The 24,431-nt window shown below is 36.1% G+C and overlaps 4 protein-coding genes across 5 annotated transcripts in view; 2 read left to right on the top strand and 2 right to left on the bottom strand.

Moving 5' to 3' along the window:
• LOC105140251 (proline-rich protein 2) overlaps positions 1 to 1,926 on the top strand; it is a 3,017-nt gene extending 1,091 nt beyond the window's left edge. Inside the window, exons 2-6 of the mRNA XM_011047002.1 lie at positions 94 to 402; positions 536 to 587; positions 797 to 1,198; positions 1,648 to 1,880; positions 1,918 to 1,926. Of these exons, the coding sequence (XP_011045304.1) occupies positions 94 to 402; positions 536 to 587; positions 797 to 1,198; positions 1,648 to 1,880; positions 1,918 to 1,926 (1,005 nt within the window). The remainder of the gene's footprint in view (positions 1 to 93; positions 403 to 535; positions 588 to 796; positions 1,199 to 1,647; positions 1,881 to 1,917) is intronic.
• Positions 83 to 10,422, top strand: LOC105140250 (uncharacterized). Its single transcript, XM_011047001.1, is given in 21 exon segments — positions 83 to 402; positions 536 to 587; positions 794 to 1,198; positions 1,648 to 2,036; positions 2,129 to 2,326; positions 2,397 to 2,594; positions 2,798 to 2,872; positions 2,958 to 3,024; positions 3,151 to 4,219; positions 4,303 to 4,356; positions 5,079 to 5,261; positions 5,778 to 5,838; positions 7,029 to 7,144; positions 7,332 to 7,589; positions 7,728 to 7,980; positions 8,065 to 8,493; positions 8,495 to 8,757; positions 8,759 to 8,804; positions 9,308 to 9,554; positions 9,881 to 9,915; positions 9,917 to 10,422. Coding segments are annotated over 18 exon segments (4,017 nt in total). The 5' UTR covers positions 83 to 402; positions 536 to 587; positions 794 to 1,198; positions 1,648 to 1,949; the 3' UTR covers positions 10,295 to 10,422.
• A 230-nt stretch (positions 10,423 to 10,652) lies between these two features.
• Positions 10,653 to 11,964, bottom strand: LOC105140219 (uncharacterized). 2 transcript variants are annotated; one of them, XM_011046958.1, is made up of 2 exons: positions 11,911 to 11,964; positions 10,653 to 11,820 (listed from the first exon to the last, which is right to left on the bottom strand). In XM_011046958.1, exon 2 carries the CDS (start codon positions 11,790 to 11,792, stop codon positions 10,746 to 10,748), a length of 1,047 nt encoding a protein of 348 aa, XP_011045260.1. In that variant the 5' UTR covers positions 11,793 to 11,820; positions 11,911 to 11,964; the 3' UTR covers positions 10,653 to 10,745. The 2 variants fall into 2 exon arrangements, with proteins under 2 accessions (XP_011045260.1, XP_011045261.1); XM_011046959.1 differs by having other exon boundaries at positions 10,653 to 10,760; positions 10,851 to 11,962.
• A 1,012-nt stretch (positions 11,965 to 12,976) lies between these two features.
• Positions 12,977 to 16,533, bottom strand: PHT2;1 (phosphate transporter 2;1). Its single transcript, XM_011046957.1, has 3 exons — positions 15,519 to 16,533; positions 14,162 to 14,353; positions 12,977 to 13,969 (listed from the first exon to the last, which is right to left on the bottom strand). Exons 1-3 carry the CDS (start codon positions 16,272 to 16,274, stop codon positions 13,145 to 13,147), a joined length of 1,773 nt encoding a protein of 590 aa, XP_011045259.1. The 5' UTR covers positions 16,275 to 16,533; the 3' UTR covers positions 12,977 to 13,144.
• Between the last annotated feature and the right edge of the window lie 7,898 nt (positions 16,534 to 24,431).

The raw sequence follows: 24,431 nt of genomic DNA, 5'->3' as shown, positions 1-24,431 counted from the left end.
GTTAAACCAAATATAAAAACCGAGTGAGTTTACACACGACTAGAAAGCAATCAGGAAGATGAAGACCATATAAGATGACAACCACAACAACAGCAACAGCAACAACAAGTGCCACCATCGGCGGCGGATCCTTACCACTACTACCACCAGCACCAGCCAAGACCACCAGTTCCTCCACAACCGCAAGGAAGCACTACATGGTACTCCAATCATTTCCAATACCAACCACCACAGCCACCGCCACCACCATCACACTCTCCATCTGCTCCACCTCCCCAGCAGTGGCCTGTACCTCCTCCTCCCTCTTCTTCATATCCTTATCCTACGCACCTTCCCCCTCAAAGCCACAACTTCCCTCCTCCTCGCCCCCACGTGCCTCCACCAACACAACCTTACTCTCAGGTGATTCGCCCAATTCTTAATCTTATGCTTTTGCACTCTGTGAAGCTATGGTTATTTTTGCCGCTATGATATTTTAGAGCGATACATTAATTGGTGACCAATTGGATGTTTATTTATTTCTGTTTGTTTGCAGGAATGGGGGAATCCTAATTGGGGACAGCACCAAGCTTGGGAATATCCAGCAGGTTAGAGTCTACTCTTAAATCCAAATGCAATTCTTGACACCCTTTCCCCACTTTATTGCTTGAGTTTGGACGGTCTACTATCAGCATTGTGGATTGCATATACTTAACCAACATGAACCTTTCCTCCGCCCAGACCTTGCTAGGAGTTTTAGTTTGAGTTTTCAAATTACTTTTGGGGTTTACTTTGTGATGATATGTTTTAATAGCAGCTCATAACCATGTGGAGGATTGGGCTGCTAAGGCCAGAGCATGGGCAGCTGCGAAAAAAGGGTCACCTGACGACCAGCATCCTCATGCTCAGTTTACACCAGTTGGCAGATCAGAAGAAAAAAGTTGGTATTATGACCAGTATCCGCAAACTGTCGATACTCATTATCAAGGTCTTCAGCAGCATCCATTTCCTGCAACGGGCTATCAACAGTTTCCAGTTTCAGGCACTCCTTTGCAGCAGTCACCGGTAGCTTATCCACAGGAGAATGCATCTTTCAACAGGGGACAATCTTCATATGTTTCTGATAGGCCCCTACCCAACGCTGGTGGGGCTGCATCTTCAATTGCAAGTCCGTCTGTTTATCAGCAGGAGGTACCTTCTAGTTATTCTTCTGTTACAGGTAATAATTAATTTAGCATATTGTACTTGCATGTGAAGGTTGTGTTCAAGAACTGCTCCTATGAGACCTTGTTTTAACACTTCTACCTTTTCATCTGTATGTAAAAGGCATGCAAGACAAAGTGGCTTCGGGAGATGTATTACCTTTTCTATGACTAAGGTTTAAAGAGAATTTGTTTTCAGTTCTTGCTGTAAAGAAAAGGATAAAGCAACATCAACTCCTATTGGAGTTACAAGTTTTTTGAGAGGATGAAGTCCAATGTTACCGTGATCTTTAATATCTAAAACTAAATTAAAATCTATAGAATTCATGCAGTGAATTGAACTTTGTGTGCGGAACATTTAGGAGCAAGCTTACTGATGTCCAAGTTAAACTTCCATTTCTCTTGTGGCTTTTATATGTTATTGTTCATTTTTAATTTTGCTGTTTGGCTACTTAATTGTATGCAGGTAAAGAAGAGACTGAAGATCCAAAGGAGCAGCTTTACAAATCATTGCCTTTGGCCATTTCCTCTGCTCAAGAAGGACAGCATCGTATCCCACCATCACTGCCTGCTGCTGGTAGATCAGTTTTGACTGAGCAACCTTTTGCATACAGCAATCAGGCAGCTAATCCCACAGCCGACCTCAGTAATCAGCCTTTGGAATTTGCACCTGGTTTCAACTCTGATCATGATCCTCATGTACAATCAAGCTATGCTGCACATCATGATTCAGCAGGAACTGTGAAAAGCTTTGGCCCTGCTGCACCCATGCCTTCAATTAGTTCCTGGAATCCTGCTGTTACAACTGGTGTAGTTTATCCCCCAATTCCTCCAGTTTTTCCACCAGGGCCTCAGGTTTTAGTTCTGGCTTTGTGAATATTGCAAACATTCCTTCAATTTTAGAGGTTTTACACTGATGTGTTAATAACTGCTACTTTTTTCTGCAGGATCCTACCATATCTGTGCCTTCTTCTGTTTCTGGGCATGCTGCACCACCATTTGGAAACTTTCCTGGAACAAGTTTTCAGGCCACAATTTCACCAGTTGGTGTGCCATATGGTCTTGGTGCAGGAAATGCACTTCATCCTACTGGAGGCTTCGCAGATGCTTATGGGGTTTCTAATGTTTCTGAACGCCCAAAAAAGGTGGGTACACTCTTAGGCTGCTTTGCATTTAACTAAAATGATTACTAATGAGCTGTGAGAAATTTTCCAGTCTTCTGTGCCTAATTGGCTTAAAGAAGAAATAATTAAGAATGCCCCTGTCATGATGAGGCCTTCTCTAGAGCATCCTAGAGAGGAAACACAATCTATTGAGGATGACGATGCTGAAAAATCATTTGGAAAGGGTAATCAAGCAGGTAGCAGAAACATCGATTCCCCAAGTTCTACTGAAGAAAAGGATGACGATGAGGTTCTATTGCTTAATCTTTTGATCTTTAATGTACTTTTGGTGTTTCTTTCCCATGATCAAAGACTTTTTCCTTGCCAGATACGTTTCTTGATAATTTCAATGAGTTTTCCACTTCTCCTATCATGCTATGCTCTCCATTTGATTTTGAACAATGAACGTCCTTTTCCCCTTATTCTTTGTCTTTCTGTTTTGGCTCTTTTCAGGATTATGCCGAAGCAGCCAGGACTGCAGCTATTAACCAGGAAATCAAACGTATCCTAACTGAGGTTCTTTTGAAGGTTACAGCTGCAAAAATTCTATTGTTTTTTTTTTTTTTAAATTCATTTCTCTCTTTGGTAGTTGTACCCTCCATGTTGTGATTAGGTTACTGATGAGCTGTTTGATGAAATTGCAACAAAAGTTCTTGATGAAGATGATCTGATGGTTGAAGGTAATAGTGCCATAACATCCAAGTCTTTATCCATATCTTTACATATCTTTCTGTAACTACCTGCAAATGTTAACTCCATTCCTCTCTTCAAAATCTTGTCTATGATGGCCCTTTTCGGCTTTGCAGTCGAGCACCAACCAGCTGCTTCAAATCAAAAGGTATCATCCCCTTCTCACCCAGCTATCTCAACTCTAAAGGCTTCTGCAAAGCTTCTAGTTCCTGTTGGAAACAAGGAATTTGAGAACAAAGATGTCAATGAAAAATCTAGTTCCAGCTCCCCTGGAAATGTTTTGGGTCTCGCTAACTATGCCTCTGACGAAGATGACGATGAAATCCAGAGTTCCAGCGTATCAAATTCGAGGAAAAATTCTGTGGTTCAACTGTTGGCCATTCCAGAGATCGCTGAAGATAATGATGGAGCTGAAAATGGCAATTCACAAGTAGAACTTGTAAAGAACACTGGAGCTACAAATTTAGAGAGTGATCTGAGCAAAACAAGTTCAATTGGGTCTGATAATAAAATCAATGGTGCTTTTAGCGAGTTGCGCGAGCATGTGCATTCCGAGGTGGTCTTTGGAGCCAGACATGTTGAAATTAGTGTCAATGGAGAAGAAAAAATAGAAAACAATAACAAGGCTGCATTCAAAGCTACAACTGGAGAACATGCCAAAATGAAATCTGAACCACTTGGTGAGAGTGTCAGTGTGGAAAAATCTGTGGTCGATTATTCTCATACTAGGGGTACCAGGGTGAGATCAGATCAAGACGGTCGACATGAAACTAGAAGTAGTGGGAGTAGGGCAGATGAGAAGGGGGATGATGATCACAGGAGACAGGATGGAAAGCATCCAAGCAAGGAAAAAACAGATGATCTGAATGGCTCAAAAGAGAAAAAGAAAGAGCGAAATGATAAGACAGGAGCTAGTGCAAAGGAACCAGAATCAAGAAGAAGGTCATGTCATGCTGAAGTCAAGGAGGACAGGAAAGAGGAAGAAAAACCCCACAGATCTAGTGCCAAAGAAAATGCCATCAGAAAGAGAGACCGCACAAAGGAAAAGGAGGAAGACAAAGCAAGACATAAACTTACCAGTGATTCAATCAAGCACAAGAGAACACGCTCCTCTTCAATCAGCAGTAGGGGTAGAAACAGCAAGGACAATGATTCAAGTGATGAAGCTTCAGATGATTCTAAGAGGTTCACTTCAGAGATCCAGTCTGTTCCTTTTTTTTTTTTCTGGATTTGCAGTGTGGATGCTTATATTCTGTTGTGTACTGCAGGAAACATTCAAGGAAGCGGCGTTCTTCACCATCTCCTGTCAGATCTAGAAGAAGGTACTCATTTATCAAAAGTTCATTGTTCTTATAATGTCTCCCATTTTTTTTTTTTTCTCTACACATTTGAACACTCAAAACTCTTCTGTGGTACTATCATGAAAATAAAATGTGTACCTCTTCATGTAACTAGTATGAAAAAAAGGGTAAATTGCAGTTTAATTCAAAGTTAATATGCTTGTTTGGACCCACGTTTTTGTTCGTTTAAATGCTTTGTGGATTCTTTGATCTTTTCTCATCAGCAATTCAAAATGTAGTATGATTTTCTCTAATGATTTTTTTCATGGTCAATTTTTAGTGAAGTTTCCTGTGATATATTGTTCAAGTCTGCTCTCCTTGATGCAAGCTCTGATAAAGTAACCTAGCTAGCTCGCTTTTTGAACGGAAACAATTAAATCAGTTGAAATTGTTTGCCTTTTTTGAGAAGGAAATTAGGAGTTATTTTATCAAGAGCAAGAAAGGGAAAATTAAGAGTTATTTAAATGAACATTTCTACCTTTTCTAGTTGAAGAGATAAAATGTAGTTACATTAGCTTTTTTGGTTAACGCTAGATGTGGTGTTTGATAGTATGTATATACATCCTTGTTATGTTAGTAGTGGCAAAAAAAGTTTACACAAACGGAAATTCTTGTAGAGTTTGATTCAGAACGAGGCTAAGCATTTCTCTGTTCAGTTTGTTTTCAACTCACCAAATAAGTATGATGGCTGCTTTCATTTCTAGACAAGTATCGCGGTCACCTCATAGCAAGCATTCCCAGCGCAGGCATTCTCCCTACTCTTCTTTTGAGACCACAAGGTATGTTGCCATGCAATCTTCAAGAATGAGATTGTGTGTTAGTGTTTCTGAGACATGCACAACCATTTGCTGCAAAGGTGAAAGCATTGAGCTTCTGATTTGTGAATAGCAATATTACCTAGTTCAGTAGCAGTGCTCATTTCTTGCAGGAGGAGATCAAGATCCCAATCACCTGTCAGGCGGCACAAATGATCTAAGATAAGAGGAGGATTCCTTGGAATGATGCAGGCTCTGAAATGCTAGGCAATTCTGATTGGAGGTTTGGAAAAAGATCTAATGTGTCCTCTTGAAATTATTTGATGTGCCCTGAATTAGGGATCAGGCCTAAATTCCTTAAAACAGTCGGGGATGTTGAATTTCTGGTATGTTGGGTGACGTGCTTAGGAAGCTTAGTGGGTAATGCAAAATCTATTTGCATGGTATGGAATGTCCAGGTTAAGTTGATAAGGGCTTTAATGGGGTGCTCAATGAAGGCTTTGTCCGTTCCATAATTGTTAAATATATTGTTTTTCGATAGCATGCGGCTGGGAATTTTGTTAGGCTACATTTTAGTGCCTTGTCACTGAAAATATGACGACGGCCTTTGTGAATTTTCATGCATGATTCGACACTGGAATTTTTCAGCTTAGATAGTAGTTTAATTAGAATCAACTTAGAGAGGCGATTCACAAGGCGTAATGAGCTAGTTGGGGAAATCTGATGGCGGGTGGAACTTCCATTGAAAGCTGAAGCACTTTAGCTTGTGATCTGTGAGAGATAAATTATAAGCTGGTCCCGCTAGTTTTGAGAAATGAATTAATGAGTCCCCCTTGCTTCATCAGTTAATTATTTAATTCTTTGACTAGTATTGATATGCTTAATTTAATATTATTTTACTTCGAAATTCATTCTTTTCATAATATCTATTTAGTTTTTTCCCTTTTTGTATTTTTTTAAATAGAAAAATAAATTAAATTAAAAAAGAACACAAAATGGATGAAATAATCAGTTTTTGAAACAGGGGAGGCTATTAGGGCCTCGAATTCTGTCCATGGCCGCCCGCTAGGCGCTTCAGATTTTTGTCTGAGCTTGATAGATCCTCTCACATTCAAGATTTCAGGGGTGTTTAAGATTGAGTTGTAATTTGCTTTTTTATTAAAATTTAATTTTGTTGTTGTAAATTATATTTCAGCATTTTTAAATTAAATTTTAAAAAATAAAAAAATATTATTTTGATTTGTTCAAGTAATAATCAATTGGAAAAGTTTTTATTTTTTAAGTTTTTATTTTAACTAATCACTTTCTTAAATATTTAGATTGTTGCTTTAATTTATTATTTTGAAGTTTTTATTATTTTTATTGTTTTGATTCTTTAATATTAAAAATAAATTTTAGAAAATAAAAAATGTTATTTTAATATATTTTAAAATTAAAAATATTTTTAAAAATAATTTTACTGCAAACTACTGAATGGTTATCTTTATCTCAATTTAATCCTCTAACCCTTATATTCTTAAGGGGTCCCTGCCTGACCTCCCTTGAACCCGGTAGCAGCTCGATCCCGTCATGAAAATGACTACAGTCAAACCGATTTGACTCAGTTTTAAAAACCACTTCTCTCGATGCCAGGTTTTAATCATTCGAAAAGTAAAAATGAAAACAAACAACATATGGCATGTTTTTTCTTGTTTAGAAAAATTGAAAACAAAAGCGAGAACATATAGAATAAATAAATAAATAAAAAGCCAGCACAGCTCTTTGATTTGTTTATGTAATTTATCCGGCATTTTAATAGGTGAGAGAGCATGGAGCGAAATGGTGTTTTGGGCTGGATTGGATGGAACATGGAAGGCAGCTGGATCCCCATGCTCTATCTAGGGTTCGTAATATTGAAAATATGGTAATAATAATAATAAAAAAGTAATGGAAGGCGACGTTTGGGTGACGCATAACTTCACGTCTTCCCATGCGATTCCCCGTCTTGGTGGTGCTGCTTCCAATGGCCATGGCGGGTTTGTTCCTCTACCGTTTCTTTCCTGCTTTTAAGTTAAAGTGTCACCCTCTTTTTGCCCACCAGAAGAAAGAGCAGTAGAGCACACGCAACCAACGCTTTTGCAATCCCAACAAAACAGAAGTGCAATTTGAAGGTTTCCTCACCTCTCCTCTTTTCTCTTTAATTTGATTTGTTTTTGAATGCAGGTTGATTGCTCTCGCTTTGTATGCCACTCGGAGGTTACCGCCATCTTCTTTTAAGCAGACAAGACCCCGAGGCTTAAGCCATCCAGTCACCACAATAATATTTTCTGCGCCTACTGCCCCTGGCTCCAACCAGAGTCTTGCTATTCGATCATGGCTTGCTTTGTCCCCTCAAATCACTGTCGTTTTGTTCACTCAACACCCTTCTTTTGCCCCCGCTTTTGGTTCCCAGGTTTTGGTTGATTACACTACTGATTTCACGTAAGCATTTCTGTTTTAATTTGATTATGCTTGGGATTGGTTATGCTAGCTCGTTCAGCAAGGTCGTTGTCTTGATTCTAATGTGAAGAATATGTCATTTACATTAGGCTTATTCTCTTCTTTTCGAATGTTTTCTAGGTTCCTTGACATCCCATTCTTTAATTCCATGCTTGAAAAATCACGGTTATACACGACAGGTATTACTGTTTTTGTTGATCCACGGACGGTTCTTGTGTCTGACCTCATTTCCACTTTAAATTATGCTTGCGAACTTGACCATGATTGGCTTCTTGTGGCTTCGTTACGAAACGTTGCCTACTTCCCGTTCCATTTGGATGATGCTGGGGAACACTGGCTTAGAGAGGATGGCCAAAGGGTAAGACGCCAGGAGGTACGAAGGATTCCTACTCCAGATTGAAAGGTGACCGCCTATTTGGGAAACCAGTACCATTGATTTCAATCTTGATTCCGACAGTTGCAGGGGATGCTTGGTCATCATTGGCAGTGGAATCATTGTGAGGACAGAATGCTTATGGCATGGAACAACAGAAATCTACGTTTACATAATGGAGTACTTCCTCCTTTCTTGTATGGCAAGGGGTTTCACATCCACTGGATCATCAATGAGGCTGTCTTTTCTGAATTTAGGCTTGTCTTCGATGCAAGTCGGACCATCTCATGTTTCTCTCTTAATTATCCTGAACACTGGTCTGAACAGTCAGGCAGAGGATCTAGTGCTTTAGAGATTGAAAACAGAAGCTGGGAAGACAGTGGCAATTCCCATCTGGGTGCAATAAATGCCTCCATGTTTTTCCATCAAATTAATTATACTGGTCTAGTAAAGCTTTTGAATTGTGAGGGGAAATATATTTTTGCTGACATAACAGAAGACATTGTTTATCCATCTGTGTGCCAGACAGGAAGTCAGTGGACTCGAAGAGTTTTGAGATCCTTTTACCTTGAGGAAAAATATGGATTCTGCCGAAAATGTCAAATCACAAAACAGAATATTAAATTGCTCTCTGAGAGATCAGTTAAAGTCATTGGGCTCATTAGATTTTCCATTTTCTATGGAGTCACTCCTTTCAATAACTCCAGACAAGAATAAAACAATCGTGCTTGCTGTTGCTGGATATAGTTACAAGGACATGCTAATGATTTGGTGGGCAGATTACGCCTCCTCCAGGTGAAACATATCAGTTCTCTATCTTACAGGTACTGCTTTCTGTTTCTCTTTAGTTATAAGTTTTTTCCCCCCAATTCAATTAAATCGGGGGTCAGTTCTCAGTGTGCAATTAAAGGCACGTGAAAAGGGACATGCTCATAAAAGAGAAACATATGTGTGTGTTTCTGGTATACAAGTTTTTGGCTACTGGCAGCATACTGGTTCAGAAAAAAAAATGCAAGTTTTTACCATTGCCTGAAATTGACATTTTAGGATAACTTTGAACGTCTGGGGAATGGACTTTGCCTGGACTGTTCTCTATTTATGGTTTTGAATGCCCAGAGGAATTCCAAAGTTTATTATGGCCTGAGTGCAATTCTTATTGTTGAGTTGCACCAAATGGTTTAGACTGCAAAATTTTAACATTTGAATTCTATTATGCTTTTGGAAAATTGGCCCCAAAAGTTCTATCTGGATTTTAGTTGTGGATTTCCTTCCTCCCAAGCTGCTATCTATTTGAGTGTGTTAATTGAAATTCTCTGTTTTCTGCCAGGGCTTACCTGTTTTCCATGATCCATCAGCCCCAAGAAACATCAGCTTTGACGATTGCCACTTTGGAACAGCATGCTTTCTGAGAGTCACCAAAGTGAAGTCCAGAATGGTTTGGAAGATACTGAAACTCCGGTACAACGGACTTCTAAGTGATGTGGATGTTTATTGGTTTGGGTATCCATTACCATTGCTTTATTCATTTCGTCCTGGTGTTCTTGTGGCACGGTCCAACAAGTGCCATGACACAGGTGAATGCTCTCAAATATTTAGGACTTAAATAACTAATTTCTTCCCATTGACTTAGTACACATTGATTCAAGGGGATCAAAAGGAAACTAGTAGATTAAAATACAAGAATATGTAGTTGAAATCTGGTGCAAGTGACTTTAATGACTTGTTTCAAATGACACTATCTTATGTTTGGTAACTGTACAAAATAAAGGGGGAAAAAAGGGTTAGAATGCTGTAATACTGAATAACGTGTTTGGTGACTCTATCTTAACTTTATTTATTCATCTGCTATTTTCTTAGAATTTAAATTGTAACGTCTTTTGTTCTGCTGTTATATCTATAGGACCTGTAAACTTACCCAGGGGATTGTACCCTGGTTTTCTACGTTGCTTGTTCTAATGGTTCAACTGTAGCTGCTATGTAGAAGGTGGTAAAGCATGCAGCAACATCAATCCTGTCTGAACAGCCAAGCTTCTATGACACATTGTGTGGAGAAGGTGGATCCTATCGTATCAGTGATAACAGTTGTGTGGAACCTGATACAAATCTGACTGTTCCTTTCTTGGATAGGAAGCTCTTCCCTAACGGTGCATCCTTAAACCTATTGCAGAAGAAAAATGTGAAAAAGACCTGCATGATGAAGGGTTGTCTTGTTCTTCATAACAACTGGATCAGTGGGAGGATGAAGAAATTGGACCGACAGATTGTGTCAGGTTTATGGGAGTATGATACAAGCAGAATGTGCCTGCAAAGATAGCACAATTCCAAATTGATGTGATATTTTTGTTACCTAGTTGTTGATGGGTTGGTGTATCTTATCTGCTGTGCTAGGCTAACTTTGATATTCACGCGGAAGAAAAGAAAGGAAATTATTCCCTTCCCCAATGTCAATAATCACTAGATAGCCTCGGTTTCTTCATTGTTTTCTGCCGGGAAAACACTACTTGTATACTGCCGGCCATGAAACCTTTGTGATATATAATAATATGGAAATAATGCAGATCAGAACAATGCTCGCCCACATTCTTGTCATTATAGTGAGATGAAATATTGGGATGTTGACAGCTTTTGAATGCCGGCTATGCTGAATGCCTGTCTAAATTTGTTAGGCCAGAGTCGAAGTACACAGACAGAATCCTGAAGGAAAATAGAACTGGAAGGAGGTCCTATTTCAGTGGACTCATGCATACAGTCGAGAGATATTCGTGTCAGGATAGTTCGTCCTGGTGGAAGAGAGGAGCTGTATCAACACGCAGTTCCTGCATCTCAGTTAATGGAAAAATATCCTGGAATGTGGTTTGCCCATCCAGGACCTGGTGGAAGAGAGGAGCTGTATCAACACGCAGTTCCTGCATCTCAGTTAATGGAAAAATATCCTGGAATGTGGTTTGCCCATCCAGGACCTGGTGGAAGAGAGGAGCTGTATCAACACGCAGTTCCTGCATCTCAGTTAATGGAAAAATATCCTGGAATGTGGTTTGCCCATCCAGGACCTGGTGGAAGAGAGGAGCTGTATCAACACGCAGTTCCTGCATCTCAGTTAATGGAAAAATATCCTGGAATGTGGTTTGCCCATCCAGGACCTGGTGGAAGAGAGGAGCTGTATCAACACGCAGTTCCTGCATCTCAGTTAATGGAAAAATATCCTGGAATGTGGTTTGCCCATCCAGGACCTGGTGGAAGAGAGGAGCTGTATCAACACGCAGTTCCTGCATCTCAGTTAATGGAAAAATATCCTGGAATGTGGTTTGCCCATCCAGGACCTGGTGGAAGAGAGGAGCTGTATCAACACGCAGTTCCTGCATCTCAGTTAATGGAAAAATATCCTGGAATGTGGTTTGCCCATCCAGGACCTGGTGGAAGAGAGGAGCTGTATCAACACGCAGTTCCTGCATCTCAGTTAATGGAAAAATATCCTGGAATGTGGTTTGCCCATCCAGGACCTGGTGGAAGAGAGGAGCTGTATCAACACGCAGTTCCTGCATCTCAGTTAATGGAAAAATATCCTGGAATGTGGTTTGCCCATCCAGGACCTGGTGGAAGAGAGGAGCTGTATCAACACGCAGTTCCTGCATCTCAGTTAATGGAAAAATATCCTGGAATGTGGTTTGCCCATCCAGGACCTGGTGGAAGAGAGGAGCTGTATCAACACGCAGTTCCTGCATCTCAGTTAATGGAAAAATATCCTGGAATGTGGTTTGCCCATCCAGGACCTGGTGGAAGAGAGGAGCTGTATCAACACGCAGTTCCTGCATCTCAGTTAATGGAAAAATATCCTGGAATGTGGTTTGCCCATCCAGGACCTGGTGGAAGAGAGGAGCTGTATCAACACGCCGTTCCTGCATCTCAGTTAATGGAAAAATATCCTGGAATTTGCGTTGCCCACCCAGGAGTTTTCAAGAATCTGCAGGAGTCTCTGACATGGCCGGATGAAAAATTGTCTGGTCACAAATATCTTATAATTCCATCCACCACTGCTCAGAAATTGACTCGTAAACACACTTGAAGTGTAAAAGTCAAAGGTTTTGCACATGGTAAAAATGAGATAATTGATGTGAATATTACTTGGGATCGGAGACTAGATATTTCTGAGGAATATTCTGCGAGAGAATTCTATACCTCTAAGGATAGGTGGCCAAGATATAAAGTGAAGAGGACTGTCAAAGCAAAGAAGCCTTTTGTACCCCCACTTCCTAAGGCGAGGTTTTTTCGGGGATCTCGGTGGGAACCCCGCATGAATTCTGTACAAGAAGTTTCTCCATGATGTATTATACCACCATGCATTCTGGTATGTGGTCCTTCCAAGCAGTTCTTTTTCCTCTCTTCTTTTCGTAAGAGTTCTAAAGCAGTTTTCATTGTCTATTGGTTTTGTGGCAGGTCTGCTAAAGAAACATTTACCACAATAATTGTGTTTGTATAGAAGTATAGATAGGTTCTATGTTCCTTAAACTCATGAGCTGGAGGTTCCTTCTTATGATTGTGGAATCTGCTGGGGCTGTTTCTTTCTTTGTCTAAAACTTGCAGAATGTTCAATTATTTAACATTGCTGAATCAAACATCAACAGCTTTGTCTTCTGAATGTTAATAGAACCAATAATTTTGCCATTTGCTTCAAGAGTTCCTGCCATGCTTCTGGGAGGTGATTCACATTCTGATGTAAATCTTTCATGGTCTTCTTAGAACTGCATTGTACCTGGTCATGGCTAAACTTGCTGTACAATTAATTAACTAGAATAGAACCTAAAGGCTGTGCAGAAAAAATACCACCCTCTCCAACATTAGAAAAGAGAATCACCTTGCAGTTTGATTATTACTCTCTCTAGAATGTCGATTTTGGTTTCTAACATGAGCAATCTTTAATCCTTACTCTACACTGAACTGAGCCAGTATTTAGGTTATTTTCTTATGCCAATAACATAAAATACCAATATCAAGTTAAAAAAAAAAAAATTCATTTTGTTTTCTCATTTCCATAAAAAACTGCGACTTCTTAAAGGAAATCACATAGCTCAAAAACACACCAATACCACAAATTCTTTTGAGAGAGGAGTGATCTTGATTAATCACATACATCAAGATTTTCATTTGGATTCTTGTAAATTTACTCTCACAAAATGTAAGACAAAAGCTTGGTCAAAATCCATGTGTAGAAAACTGCAAAGATAGCACCAACTGGAATTGTCACAGCCCATGAAACAACAATCTCTCTCACGGTTTCTGCTCTAACACTGTTCAGACCCCTTGCAAAACCTACACCCATCACTGCACCCACCAAGGTATGCGTTGCCGATATGGGCAGTCCCAGCTTTGATGCCACTAGAACCACAGAAGCTGCAGCAAACTCAGCTGCAAATCCTCTAGTTGGTGTAAGTTCAGTTATCTTCTTCCCAATTGTTGCCATCACTCTGTATCCCCACATCATTAGCCCTGCAACGATGCCAAATCCTCCCCATGCTAGAACATCCATCGGAATAACAATCTCTGTTCCACCGGCACTGCCGTGCAGAATAGATAATGCAGCAGCCAAAGGACCTATCGCATTGGAAACATCATTTCCCCCGTGTGCAAATGACATGAAGCATGCTGAGAGGATCTGCATGTATCCAAAAACTCCATAAACTATTTCCAACTGGGTACCCTTTGGTCCTGCAAAATCAGAGAGTAACCCAATATTTTTGCTGTGTATAGCATTCTCTTTTGGCTCAGGTTGTGACGAACTAGCTTTCACCAGGAGATGACCAAGCTGTTTCCGTATAATTCGGTCAACTAGGAAAGCACCAACTGCACCACTGGCTAGAGCCTGTGCCAGAGCTAAAGGAAAGACCTTGCTTAGAGGAAAGGCTGCAAAAGAGATTCCAGTTACACCCAGAAAGACAGCAATTGGAGCGGATGCAGCTGCAGCTAGTCCTGGATTTGGGGCGCTGTATACAAACTACAAAAGTTAAAGATGGTTAGAATTTCGGAACACATGAATGCCATAATTCGAATGTAAGTTTTTGGAAAAAAAAGTAAAAAAACCTCTCATTTGGTTGCACAAGTGGAAATTTTTTGTAGCATATCACAAGAAATATTTGATATAAAGTATGAGCTTCACTGGTTCAAATCTGCAAGTGTAATAACATACCCTGCGGATGAATTTGTAGACAAGAAATGAAACCATTGCCCCCATTAATGGTGAGATCACCCACGATGAAGTTACCCTTGCCAAAGAACTCCAGAAGACAGCACCAGGCCCCCCATAGACAAGACCAAATCCTACCATTGATCCTACTATACAGTGTGTGGTAGAGACAGGCCAACCATAATATGAAGCAACCTGGACAAATCAAGATGATAAATTAAGAATAAGTGAAAAGATTAAGAATGTAGTAGCACATTCAGCTTTAGGCTACAAAAATTAACAGAAATCGAATGTTTATATTTCAAGTAACTTGCACAGTAGGACGAATTTTGTCATCTAATAGGGTGCTGTCTAGATACGATGACGATTGCCAAAACATACATTTTCTTCAAGAAATCCTGTGCTCTTACCAGATCATAACTATATGCTTGATAGGCTTGGAAACTAGTATTGCTTCAGCTACTAAGACAAGATAAGGCATTTGAAAGGTCTTGAAAGTTACAATCAACTACAAAACAGGCCACAAAATGTGGCATCTGAAGATTTTGTTGATATGATCAGCAGTATCAGGATGTAATAATGCCTATACATTAAGTGAGCTGCAATTCTGAAATTGGTTATTCTAGAGCAAAAAAGGAATTCACCATAGCGCTAAACATGATATGTACAACATCTGTTTTGTTAAATTCAACAGAACTCCCAAGTAATTTTGCCCCCATCTGTTGAGAGGTGTGTAGCAAAGCCTTTTAAAGCATTAATTAATAATCATCACCACATCCTCATATAGAAACTTTTCTCCTGTTCTCTGTGTCTCAAATAGGTTGAATAATTTCATGATCAGTTCACAAGATATACAAAAACTTTCTATGTGTAAGTGATGCCACACTATCAAAAAACCATCTTGCACAAAGCTTAAAGTTATTACTTTATGCCAGAAAAATCATTTTATATTACTTTTTAACAACATATACTTTCACGTAAAAACTTTTTGATCTTAAAACTTGATATATTCACTATTATTTTTTTGTTAATTTTATTAATTTAATTAAATAATATAAAAAAAGTGAAATTCAAACTTTTAATTATTTAATTATTAAAATAATAATATTATATCAAATAATCATCTCAACTAAAAAAACTTACTCATATCAAGTAACCACTCATCATCCTTTCTATAACTTTAAATAATGCAGAATTTGCGTGACTAGGCTTTTAATTTGAGTGATGAAAGCAAATTACTACGAACTACTTGATTGAATTATGACGGATATACTTGGATTAAATTCAAGATCTTATACAAAATGAAATCTATTTAAAGGAATTAAAGGGAAGAAATTGAATGCAGTAACGCAAAGTGCACCTGCAACCAAGTACCAGCAGCAGCCAACGAAGAGAGCAATCCAGCAAAGAGCAGGGTATCCTTTCCCTGAAACACATTAGCAACAAGAATTCCCTTCTGCATTGTACCGGTCACATGGGTACCCGTCAACAGCGCTCCTGAGAACTCCAAAACAGCTGCAGTTAACACCGCCTGCCGGATTGTTAAGGCCCCAGACCCCACAGAAGTCCCCATGGCATTAGCCACATCATTGGCACCTATGTTCCAAGCCATATAGAATCCAAATAGCAGGGTCACATATGAGAGGAATTTGGTCTTCAAGTCCAAGCCCTGTCCCAAAGTCTTCATAAATAAGGGAAGACTGAGAGCAGCAAATGCTATCAATATTGATATAGCAGTGGCTGTTCTTGAGGATATATCGAAGGCCTGAGCCATTCCAGGAGAGTCATTTTCCTTCTTTCTTACCGTTTCTTGATGTTCCTCGATTTGAACTCCTTCGTTTTTCTCTTCCTCACCTCCAGCTTCAGCGTAAGAGGATATACTGGCAAAAGGGTGTGCGAGTTTAGAGTTGTTAAGTCTCAAGATGGGAGGAAAACTCCTGTTTGGTTGTTGCTGCTGAGGCTTGAATGGAAGGGTTTCTCTCTTGAAGAGGGTGGTTTCATTGGAAAAGAAAGAAGAACGGTTTCTTGGTAGATAGAAGTGAGAATTATGAAGGACATGAGTTTCTGGTGAGATAATGTTCCTTGTAGAAGATGATAAGGTATAAAAGAGAGTCATGTCTAGGAGTAGATGGCAAAGAGAGCGAAGAGAAGAGATATGGATATGGAATTATTCATGTAGATTCTTGGTCATGGAAGAATATTGTAGCCAAAGGGGAGAAAGGAGAGTAGGTGGTGGAGGAAGAATAGAGGAGTGTGCATCACTTTTGTTGCTTGTTCACTGGGGTGGAAAGGAGGTTGAGAGTGGATTTGGCTGCTTGCTTTGGTTGATTCAAATGAGTGGTGGCTGTGCTTCTGGAGGGTCTCCACTTGTCTGTGCACATGTTTATAGTCAGAAATATTAGTTGAAAAAAAAGGGGGAAAATCTCCATTCTTTATCCAAAAAGAGATATAGGTAACCCCAACAATCAAAACCAGGCCTCTTTCCACTAGTTTTCTACCCAAGATATATATATATATATATGCAAACGTTGTCAAGAGTTTAAGAAGCAAATCACATTAAATTATATTGCAGCTACAATTACAATTAATTAAAAAAAAAACTACAAGGCATATATGGTTTCTATAGAAATCCACGTTGATATTTATTTATTTTGATCATGAAAGTTTTTTTCTCTTCTCTTTGTATCCCCTCCCTCTCTTCAAATTGGTAGTCAATCGATCCAAGTTAAAGTATTAAAATAAATAAATAAATAAATAAATAGCAATTTTAAAATTGATATAAAATATTTATTTTAGTTCTCATAATAACTTTTCAGCCTCTTTAATTTTTAAAAATTAATTTTAGTTCAAAACTTTATTTTTTTATATTTCAGTCTTTAATTTAAGCGATGAGAGAAAGTTGTTAGTAAAGAGAGAAAATCATCGATTAACATTGATTTTGATCACGAAAAGATTCAATTCTAGTGTCAAGGAGTTCAATTCAAGTGTTCTTTAATTTTCTTATTGCTTAAGAGGGTAAATTTGAACTCAAAATTATTTTTCAATTCTAGTTGATTTGGGTTTTTGAATCGATTAAATGCTATTTTGATATAAAAAATAGGTGTTCTGAGATCATTAGAGTTTTTGTGTTTTTACCTATTAGAGTTGGCTACCAACTTTTCATCCACCTATGGTAATCAAAATTTGAAAAACTAAAGGATGCATTGCCTATTTTTTTTAATGAAGGACTAGCTGACATGTCATTCTTCCCTTGAGAAAAAAACTAATCAGGCCTAGGTGCATGGGCTGCCCCAGGCCTTCATGCATGAACCTTTCGTTGTTTTCGTTTTGTTTTTTAAATTAATTTTTTTTAATTTTATCCTTTTCAATTGAATTTTTATTGATTCTTCTTATTGATTCCTTTTCTTTTCTAATTTCATCACTTAATATTTTTTTATTTTAAAAAAGGCAACATAATTTGTTTCAGTATAACATTTTTGAATTGATTTTTTTTAAATTTTATCCTTTCCAATTGAATCTTTATTGATTCTTCTTATTGATTTTTTTCTTTTCTAATTTCATCACTTAATATTTTTTTATTTTAAAAAAGGCAACATAATTTGTTTCAGTATAATATTTTTTTGGTCTATTGCAATCTCAAAAAGCTTCAATATTTGGCTATTTCTTGATTTTGCAAGCATGTATTTTTTTAGTCATATAATTAAATAAAAAAATGATTGAACCTGAATGAGTCTATAACTCGGGTCACGAATTTAGCTGGTTAACTTTAGCTAAGTAGAAGTTAGGATTTATAATTTATTTCAATTTACTTTATATGAAGTTATGGAAGTCTCAAACTAATGTCTTGCCATTGAGTTGGTGCTTGATTTTTTGAGTGATTATTTTTGTTATCATATGATTAAATAAAAAATATTTTTAAAGATTTTTTTTTTTAATTTAGTGGAGTTCATGACCCAAGCCATAGATTCGATGAGGTAGGCCACAAAACTTAGATTGATTAAATAGGTCACCATCTCAATAATGTTTTTAAAAAAATTGTGTCATCTTGAAATTTATATTTAAGCCCAGACCATATTTCTACCACTCATTTAGGTTGCCTTTGAACCCGTCAACTTGATTGTGTTATGTTAGGACAACTTTTAAGCGGTTTGATTTAAAATATGAAAGAGGCAAGAATACGAGTTGAGAGGTTTCATGATTGATGGACTAGTTACTAAAAAGATTCTTTGTGATTTAAACATATTTTTAATTAAAAAAATTATAGTACAACTTGTAATGTATTATAAACCACCTGTCTAATAAAAACTAAAATAATTGCAAATTGCTTAATATTATAAATTTATGAAATATGTTTTTTAGTTGGTAATTGCTTGGAAGTTTATAGATGTATAATGTATGACTATTGTAACATTCTAATTTTTAATATATGTTGTGTCTGAATAATATGCTTATATGTAGTATTAAGGTTAATTTTTATTTTATAAATAATTCATCTATATAAGTGGTTAAGTAAAATCTTATAGTATTAAAGATCATGCTAAAATTTTAACAGAATTTTCTCTATACTTAAAGGGTACTAAATTAACGATATTTTTAACCATAACCCAAACAATGCTATAATTATTGTCCAACCATCCTGGATCTTTCCACAGTCTATACATCAACACAAATTAAAATTGACATATAAAAAATTTTCTTCCATAAACTATGAATAATAAAGCTTAAAAATCAAAAGGACAAGCATATAAATTATATAATAAGAAAAGTAAATGCATGGTATTGCATCTAAATAGTTTACAAAATGATTACTTTACATAATAAAGTTAAGGATTTTATTAATTATACATAAAAAGTGTGTGAGTACAAAATATACTTAATACAATAAAACCTAACCCTAATATATCAACCTTACTTTGCAGTGTGCAAAGAACATATAAATGATAATAATAAAACAATAAACAATTTAATAATGAAATTCACAAGTGGATAGTAATATTTAAATAAATCTTGATGATCCTTGAGACACTAACTATTTTTTTAATATAACACAGTTTTCATTCCAATATAAATTTTTCATTTCTTTACAATTATTACCCCCCCACAAAAAGAAGAAGAAGTCATATTTAATATTCACAACATGTCATCTTATTGGTTTTCTTTTAATAATAGAAATGACATATTATTGGCTTTCATTTAACCATGAAAGTAACAGACAATAACTTTCACTCAACAATGAAAACTACAAATATTGATTTTTATCAACGATAAAATAACATAATAATGACTCTCAATTATTGATGGAAGTAAACAACATATCATTGACTTTAATTCTTTGATTGAAGCTACAAGCATTGGCTTCTATCCAATGATGAAAGCAATATAACAATGACTCCTATTCATCATCAGAAGTATGCAACATATCATTGACTTCCATTCCATGATAGAAGCTATAAACATTGCTTCCATCCAACAATTTTTTTCTATAAAATCAACACATGAGCTTTCATTTAATATGAAAGCAACATAAGTATTGAGTGCCTTTTAATAATAAAATCAACAAACATTGGCTTCTATTCATTAATGAAAGCAACATAATCATTGATTTTCCTAAATCCCTTTTTCCAATATACTTTTGTTACCTTTACTAAGGTTTATCAAGTATAAGAAATTGTAAGACTAATATACAAAATTAAAAAGATTAAGATGTAAAAAGACCTACTTGGGTTTGACTTCTAGTTGCAACACACTACTATTGTCTCGCTAGTGCAACCTCTCTTGTACCAATAAAGATAAACATCACTGATAAGTTCCACGAACAACAAAAGTGTCATTTCAATTCTAATCCAATCCAAATTTTAACTCACTAAGTTGAACAAATCCTCAAAGTTTCACATATGTATACAGTGTTTCATTTGTCATAATTTCTATAGTGTCGAATCCCAAGCAAATGTTGGAAATATTTTTTTTTCCATTTCAACCTAAGCCTCTCATAATACTATTTAATGTTTCAAACATAACTAGAGTTATAAAATTTAGTTTTAAATGCTGTTTGTTTTGTTAGAAAGATAATACATAAGACTATAACTTTTATAAAGGATGATGAACCCATATCTACCATTTATATATTGAAACATTCTCATAAAAGTAACATGTGAGACTGTCTAGTAGGTTTTAGGCTAAACATTTCATCAATTTTTTGTCCTTATCTAGAGTTTTATAACTATCAGGGAGATAGTCATTTTAAATTGTATCATTTCTAGATAAATCTGTCATGTTTTTAGCTTGTCTCTTTAATAAGCAACTATGTTTTAATTTATCTCTTTATCATTCAAGGCACCCATTTCCTTTCAATATTCTTTCTAATACCATTAAAAATGAACTTTACATAAATCAAACTAATCAAATCTATCCTTATAGATAAAAACTCTCTCAATCAAACCATGATTCAATGACTATAAATAGTAAACAACATCAAAACACACAAATAAGGTTCATAATCTCAATTTCACATACCCAATTTCAATATATCTCATACCACATCTTTATTCAATCTAAGCAATTTGAATGAAGTTCTTACGCTTGATGGATGATGAATCAAGAGACAAATGCAAGGATAAACTAAGTTGTCTTTGCCTTTTATTTTCTCCTTTCAAATCATCTAAAACCCTCACTTACAACTTATACTCTCTTCCATTCCTTGAATTTTTCTCGGTGGTTTTTATCTCCCAATCCTTTAAATCTATGTTTCTATTAGTGTTTACCAAGAAATTTGTAAGGCTTCCCCCTTTTTTTCTAGGATGCAAGGCTGGCTGGAACTTGGCTTCCTTTAGAAGCCAAAACTTTTATGTATACCTTATAAATTCTTTATTTGTATATTAGATCCTCATGATTTGTTTATTTGCATATTAGCCCCTTATATTATTTTTTGTTATTTACACATTAACCTTGTATTTTCCCTCATTTTCACATTTACCCCAAATATTTTTTTCATCTTTACTTTGGCCCTAATATTTCTTTATTCTTACATTGGCTCACTAAACTTTTCATTTCTAATAATTTAAAGTTGCACCATCTCTTTTCTCATTCTTTTTCATCTTTTTTTTTAATTAATTTTTTTTTGGATTTAATCATTTATTTCTAGGTTAAATTATCCCTAGATCCACTATTGGTTTATTCTAAATTAAGGTTGAGTTATTGTGAATTTTCATTGAATATATGTCAATATATTTTTCTCATATAAATATTTTATTCCAAATTCCCGAAGCTATCAATCATCTTCCCTACGCAGTTAAATATTTTTCTATTCATTTAACATAATAGAATTCTTACTATCTATGTATATTCTATCCAAGGCTTTTTAATCTCCCTTTTTTAAATGAAAAATTCATCCTCAAAATTGACATTCATACTTGTTGTCGCGGGGGTCGTGACATCATCTGGTGACGACAGAGGTTTTTTTTCGTACCTCCTGTGTAAGGTGTTATGTGTTAGGAAGAGTTTTTAGATTTAATCATAAAATTATGATTAAAGTTCAGGAGTCGCCACCTACTATTATGGTCACTAAGAACGTATGGTCCGCGAGAGTTTGAGTAAGGGACAATTGTGCAAGTAAAAGATGCATCACCCCCAGTGCACCCTATCTAAGGTAAGCTATATTGTTATTTGATTTTTTTTTCTAAGTTGAGTTTTTATTCATTAGTCTTTTTAAGGTTCAAGGCAGATCTCTCTTCATGAGAAAATCTCTACCTTATCGGGTTAAATTCTAACTGTTCTAAAGTCTAAATTTTAGCATTGTATTTTTATACCTTGTATCTTTAATACCTGAGGGTGTACTTTATCATGTAATTTTATACCCAATAAATATTAAAGTCTACAGTTGGATCCTAAAAAAAAATTGGAAAAAGATTTTTGACATGTTAGCCGAATCCTAATGGATAATTATAAACTGGTTACAATATCTATTTTTGGATTTTTTAAACATGAAAAAGATGCAATTTTTGTTTTTTTTAAATGAAAAATATGCTTGGAAAATTTTAGGATTTGGCCGTATGTAATAAAATATTTTTTTCCTTTTGAAAATATTTTGAATTTTGTTTTTGAAATATTTCAGATAAAATTGAGTATTTTAATACCAAATTTATATTTTACAGTATAGATATACAACCCGATATTATGCAAAATTAGTAGAAAAATATTTGAGAAAATCACGTTGTTTTTCAAAATGATTTGTTTGAAATTTTTTAGGGGGTCACATTGAACCAGCCCAACCATTTAGGCTGGGCTAGAACTGGTTCGACCTAAGGTCCACTGGAATAGTAGGCGTGAATTATAATTCACGTCCACTGTTCACTTATGAACATTGGAACTTTCATGGGGTAACACGAAGAACCAGGGGGAAGGATAGCAAACCACCTAGCATGACGATGATGGCTAGCTAGCAGGGGAGGAGGACCTGAAGCTAGTGGTGGAAATGGCAGTGAAGTTGGCTGGAGTGGTTACAACTGGAAGAGGAAAAAAAGGAAATCTACAGAGAGGAGAGGAAGGAGAAAGTCACAACCGTTGTTACTAAAAAAAGGTTTTTGGGCGGTGACTTATGGTGGAAATGATGGTTTCCATACCTGTGATGGTGGTAGTGGCGGCCAAAGGCCACGGTGGAGAGAAAGAGTGAAGAAAGAATGAATTAGATTAAGACACTTGTTTGTAAAAATAATTCTAGATACTTGTTTCTCATTTTAGATTCTTTTTCCCAGGTTTCTTTTTTAATTTGGGAACTCCATAATATCTTCACCAAAGAAACCTTTAAGAATACTTGATCCCCTACTATAAATTCCAATGGTCTTCTTTGATTGTCCACGTAACTCTTTTTTCTATCTTGTGCTTCTTTTATCCTTTTCCAAATTAACTTCACCTTTTTAGTAGTTATCTGCACCAATTCTGGTCCTAGAAGTTTCCTTTCACCCACTTCATCCTAGCATAAAGGAGTCCCTAATTTTTTTCCTTACAATGTTTAATGTAAAATCATACTAATAATAGCCTCGTAACTATTGTTGTATGATAATTCCACTAATGACAAATGTTTTTTCTAGTGTCTCCCAAATTCCAAAATACAGGACCTTAACAAATCTTCTAAGATCTGAGTGGTTCTTTTAGATTGACCGTCTGTTTACGGATAAAAAAACAGTGTTTAAATTCAACTTTATACCAAGGCATTCTGTACACTTGGGCACAATCTTGAAGTGAACTATGGGTCTTTATCATAGACTATAGATAATGGAATCTCATGGAGTCAAATCACTTTATTCATATAAAATCTAGCTAATTTATCCACACAATCACTTATTCTCAACGATAAAAATAAAGTAGACTTAGTTAATTGATCCATAATCACTCAAATGACATCATTACCCTTCTTGCTTCTTGTAATCCTGGTATAAAATCCATAGTGATATATTCTCATTTCCATTATGGAATCAAAAGAGGCTCTAATTGCCCTATATGTCACTGATGTTCTACTTTATCTTACTGACATACTGTATATTTTGCCATATATTTTGCTATTTCTCTTTTTATATTAGGCCACTAGTAATTCTCCTTCAAATTTCTATACATCTTAATATTTCCAAGTTGAACTACAAGTCTGGATTTATATGCCTTACAAAAAATTTCTTCTTTTAAAACCTTGTCATCTGGTATACAAATTCATTTTCCCAATGCTAACATTCTATTTTCTAATTTACCAAATGATGTATTTTGTTTTAATGCAATTTTTTTTTATCTTTTCTAACTCATTATTGGTCTTTTGAGCTTCTAAAATTCTTTCTCTTAGAACTGGTTGAACCACCAATGTTGCTAATAATGATCCTCTCACTCCCATTTTCAATTGTACTCTAAACTTAGCTAATTCTAGAATTTTCATTTTGTTTCCAGCTAAGACACCACCAATCATAGTCTTATTCTTTCAACTCAAAGTATAAGCTATCAAATTTGCTTTTCCAAGATGATAATCGATGATACAATTATAATCTTTTATCAGTTCTGTCCACCTCCTCTACCTTATATTTAACTCCTTATATGATATTATGTACTTTAAACTCTTATAATTTGTAAAAATCTGTACTTGAGTTCCATATAAGTAATGTTTTTATATTCTCAAAATAAACAATATACTTCATGTGGAAGCATCATTATGTGGTTTTAGTTGTCTCGAAGAATGGACAAGTACTTTGTTATATTGCATAAGTACATAACCTAAACCTTTAATGGAAGCATCATC

This window comes from Populus euphratica, unplaced genomic scaffold, assembly GCF_000495115.2.
Source record: "Populus euphratica unplaced genomic scaffold, PopEup_1.0 scaffold251.1, whole genome shotgun sequence".
Taxonomy (NCBI): Eukaryota; Viridiplantae; Streptophyta; class Magnoliopsida; order Malpighiales; family Salicaceae; genus Populus; species Populus euphratica.
This window is presented reverse-complemented; position numbering and strand designations above follow the sequence as displayed.

Coding starts and splice junctions, on each gene's coding strand:
- LOC105140219 (XM_011046958.1), bottom strand. CDS start 11,792: ATGCAGGAACTGCGTGTTGATACAGCTCCTCTCTTCCACCAGGTCCTG.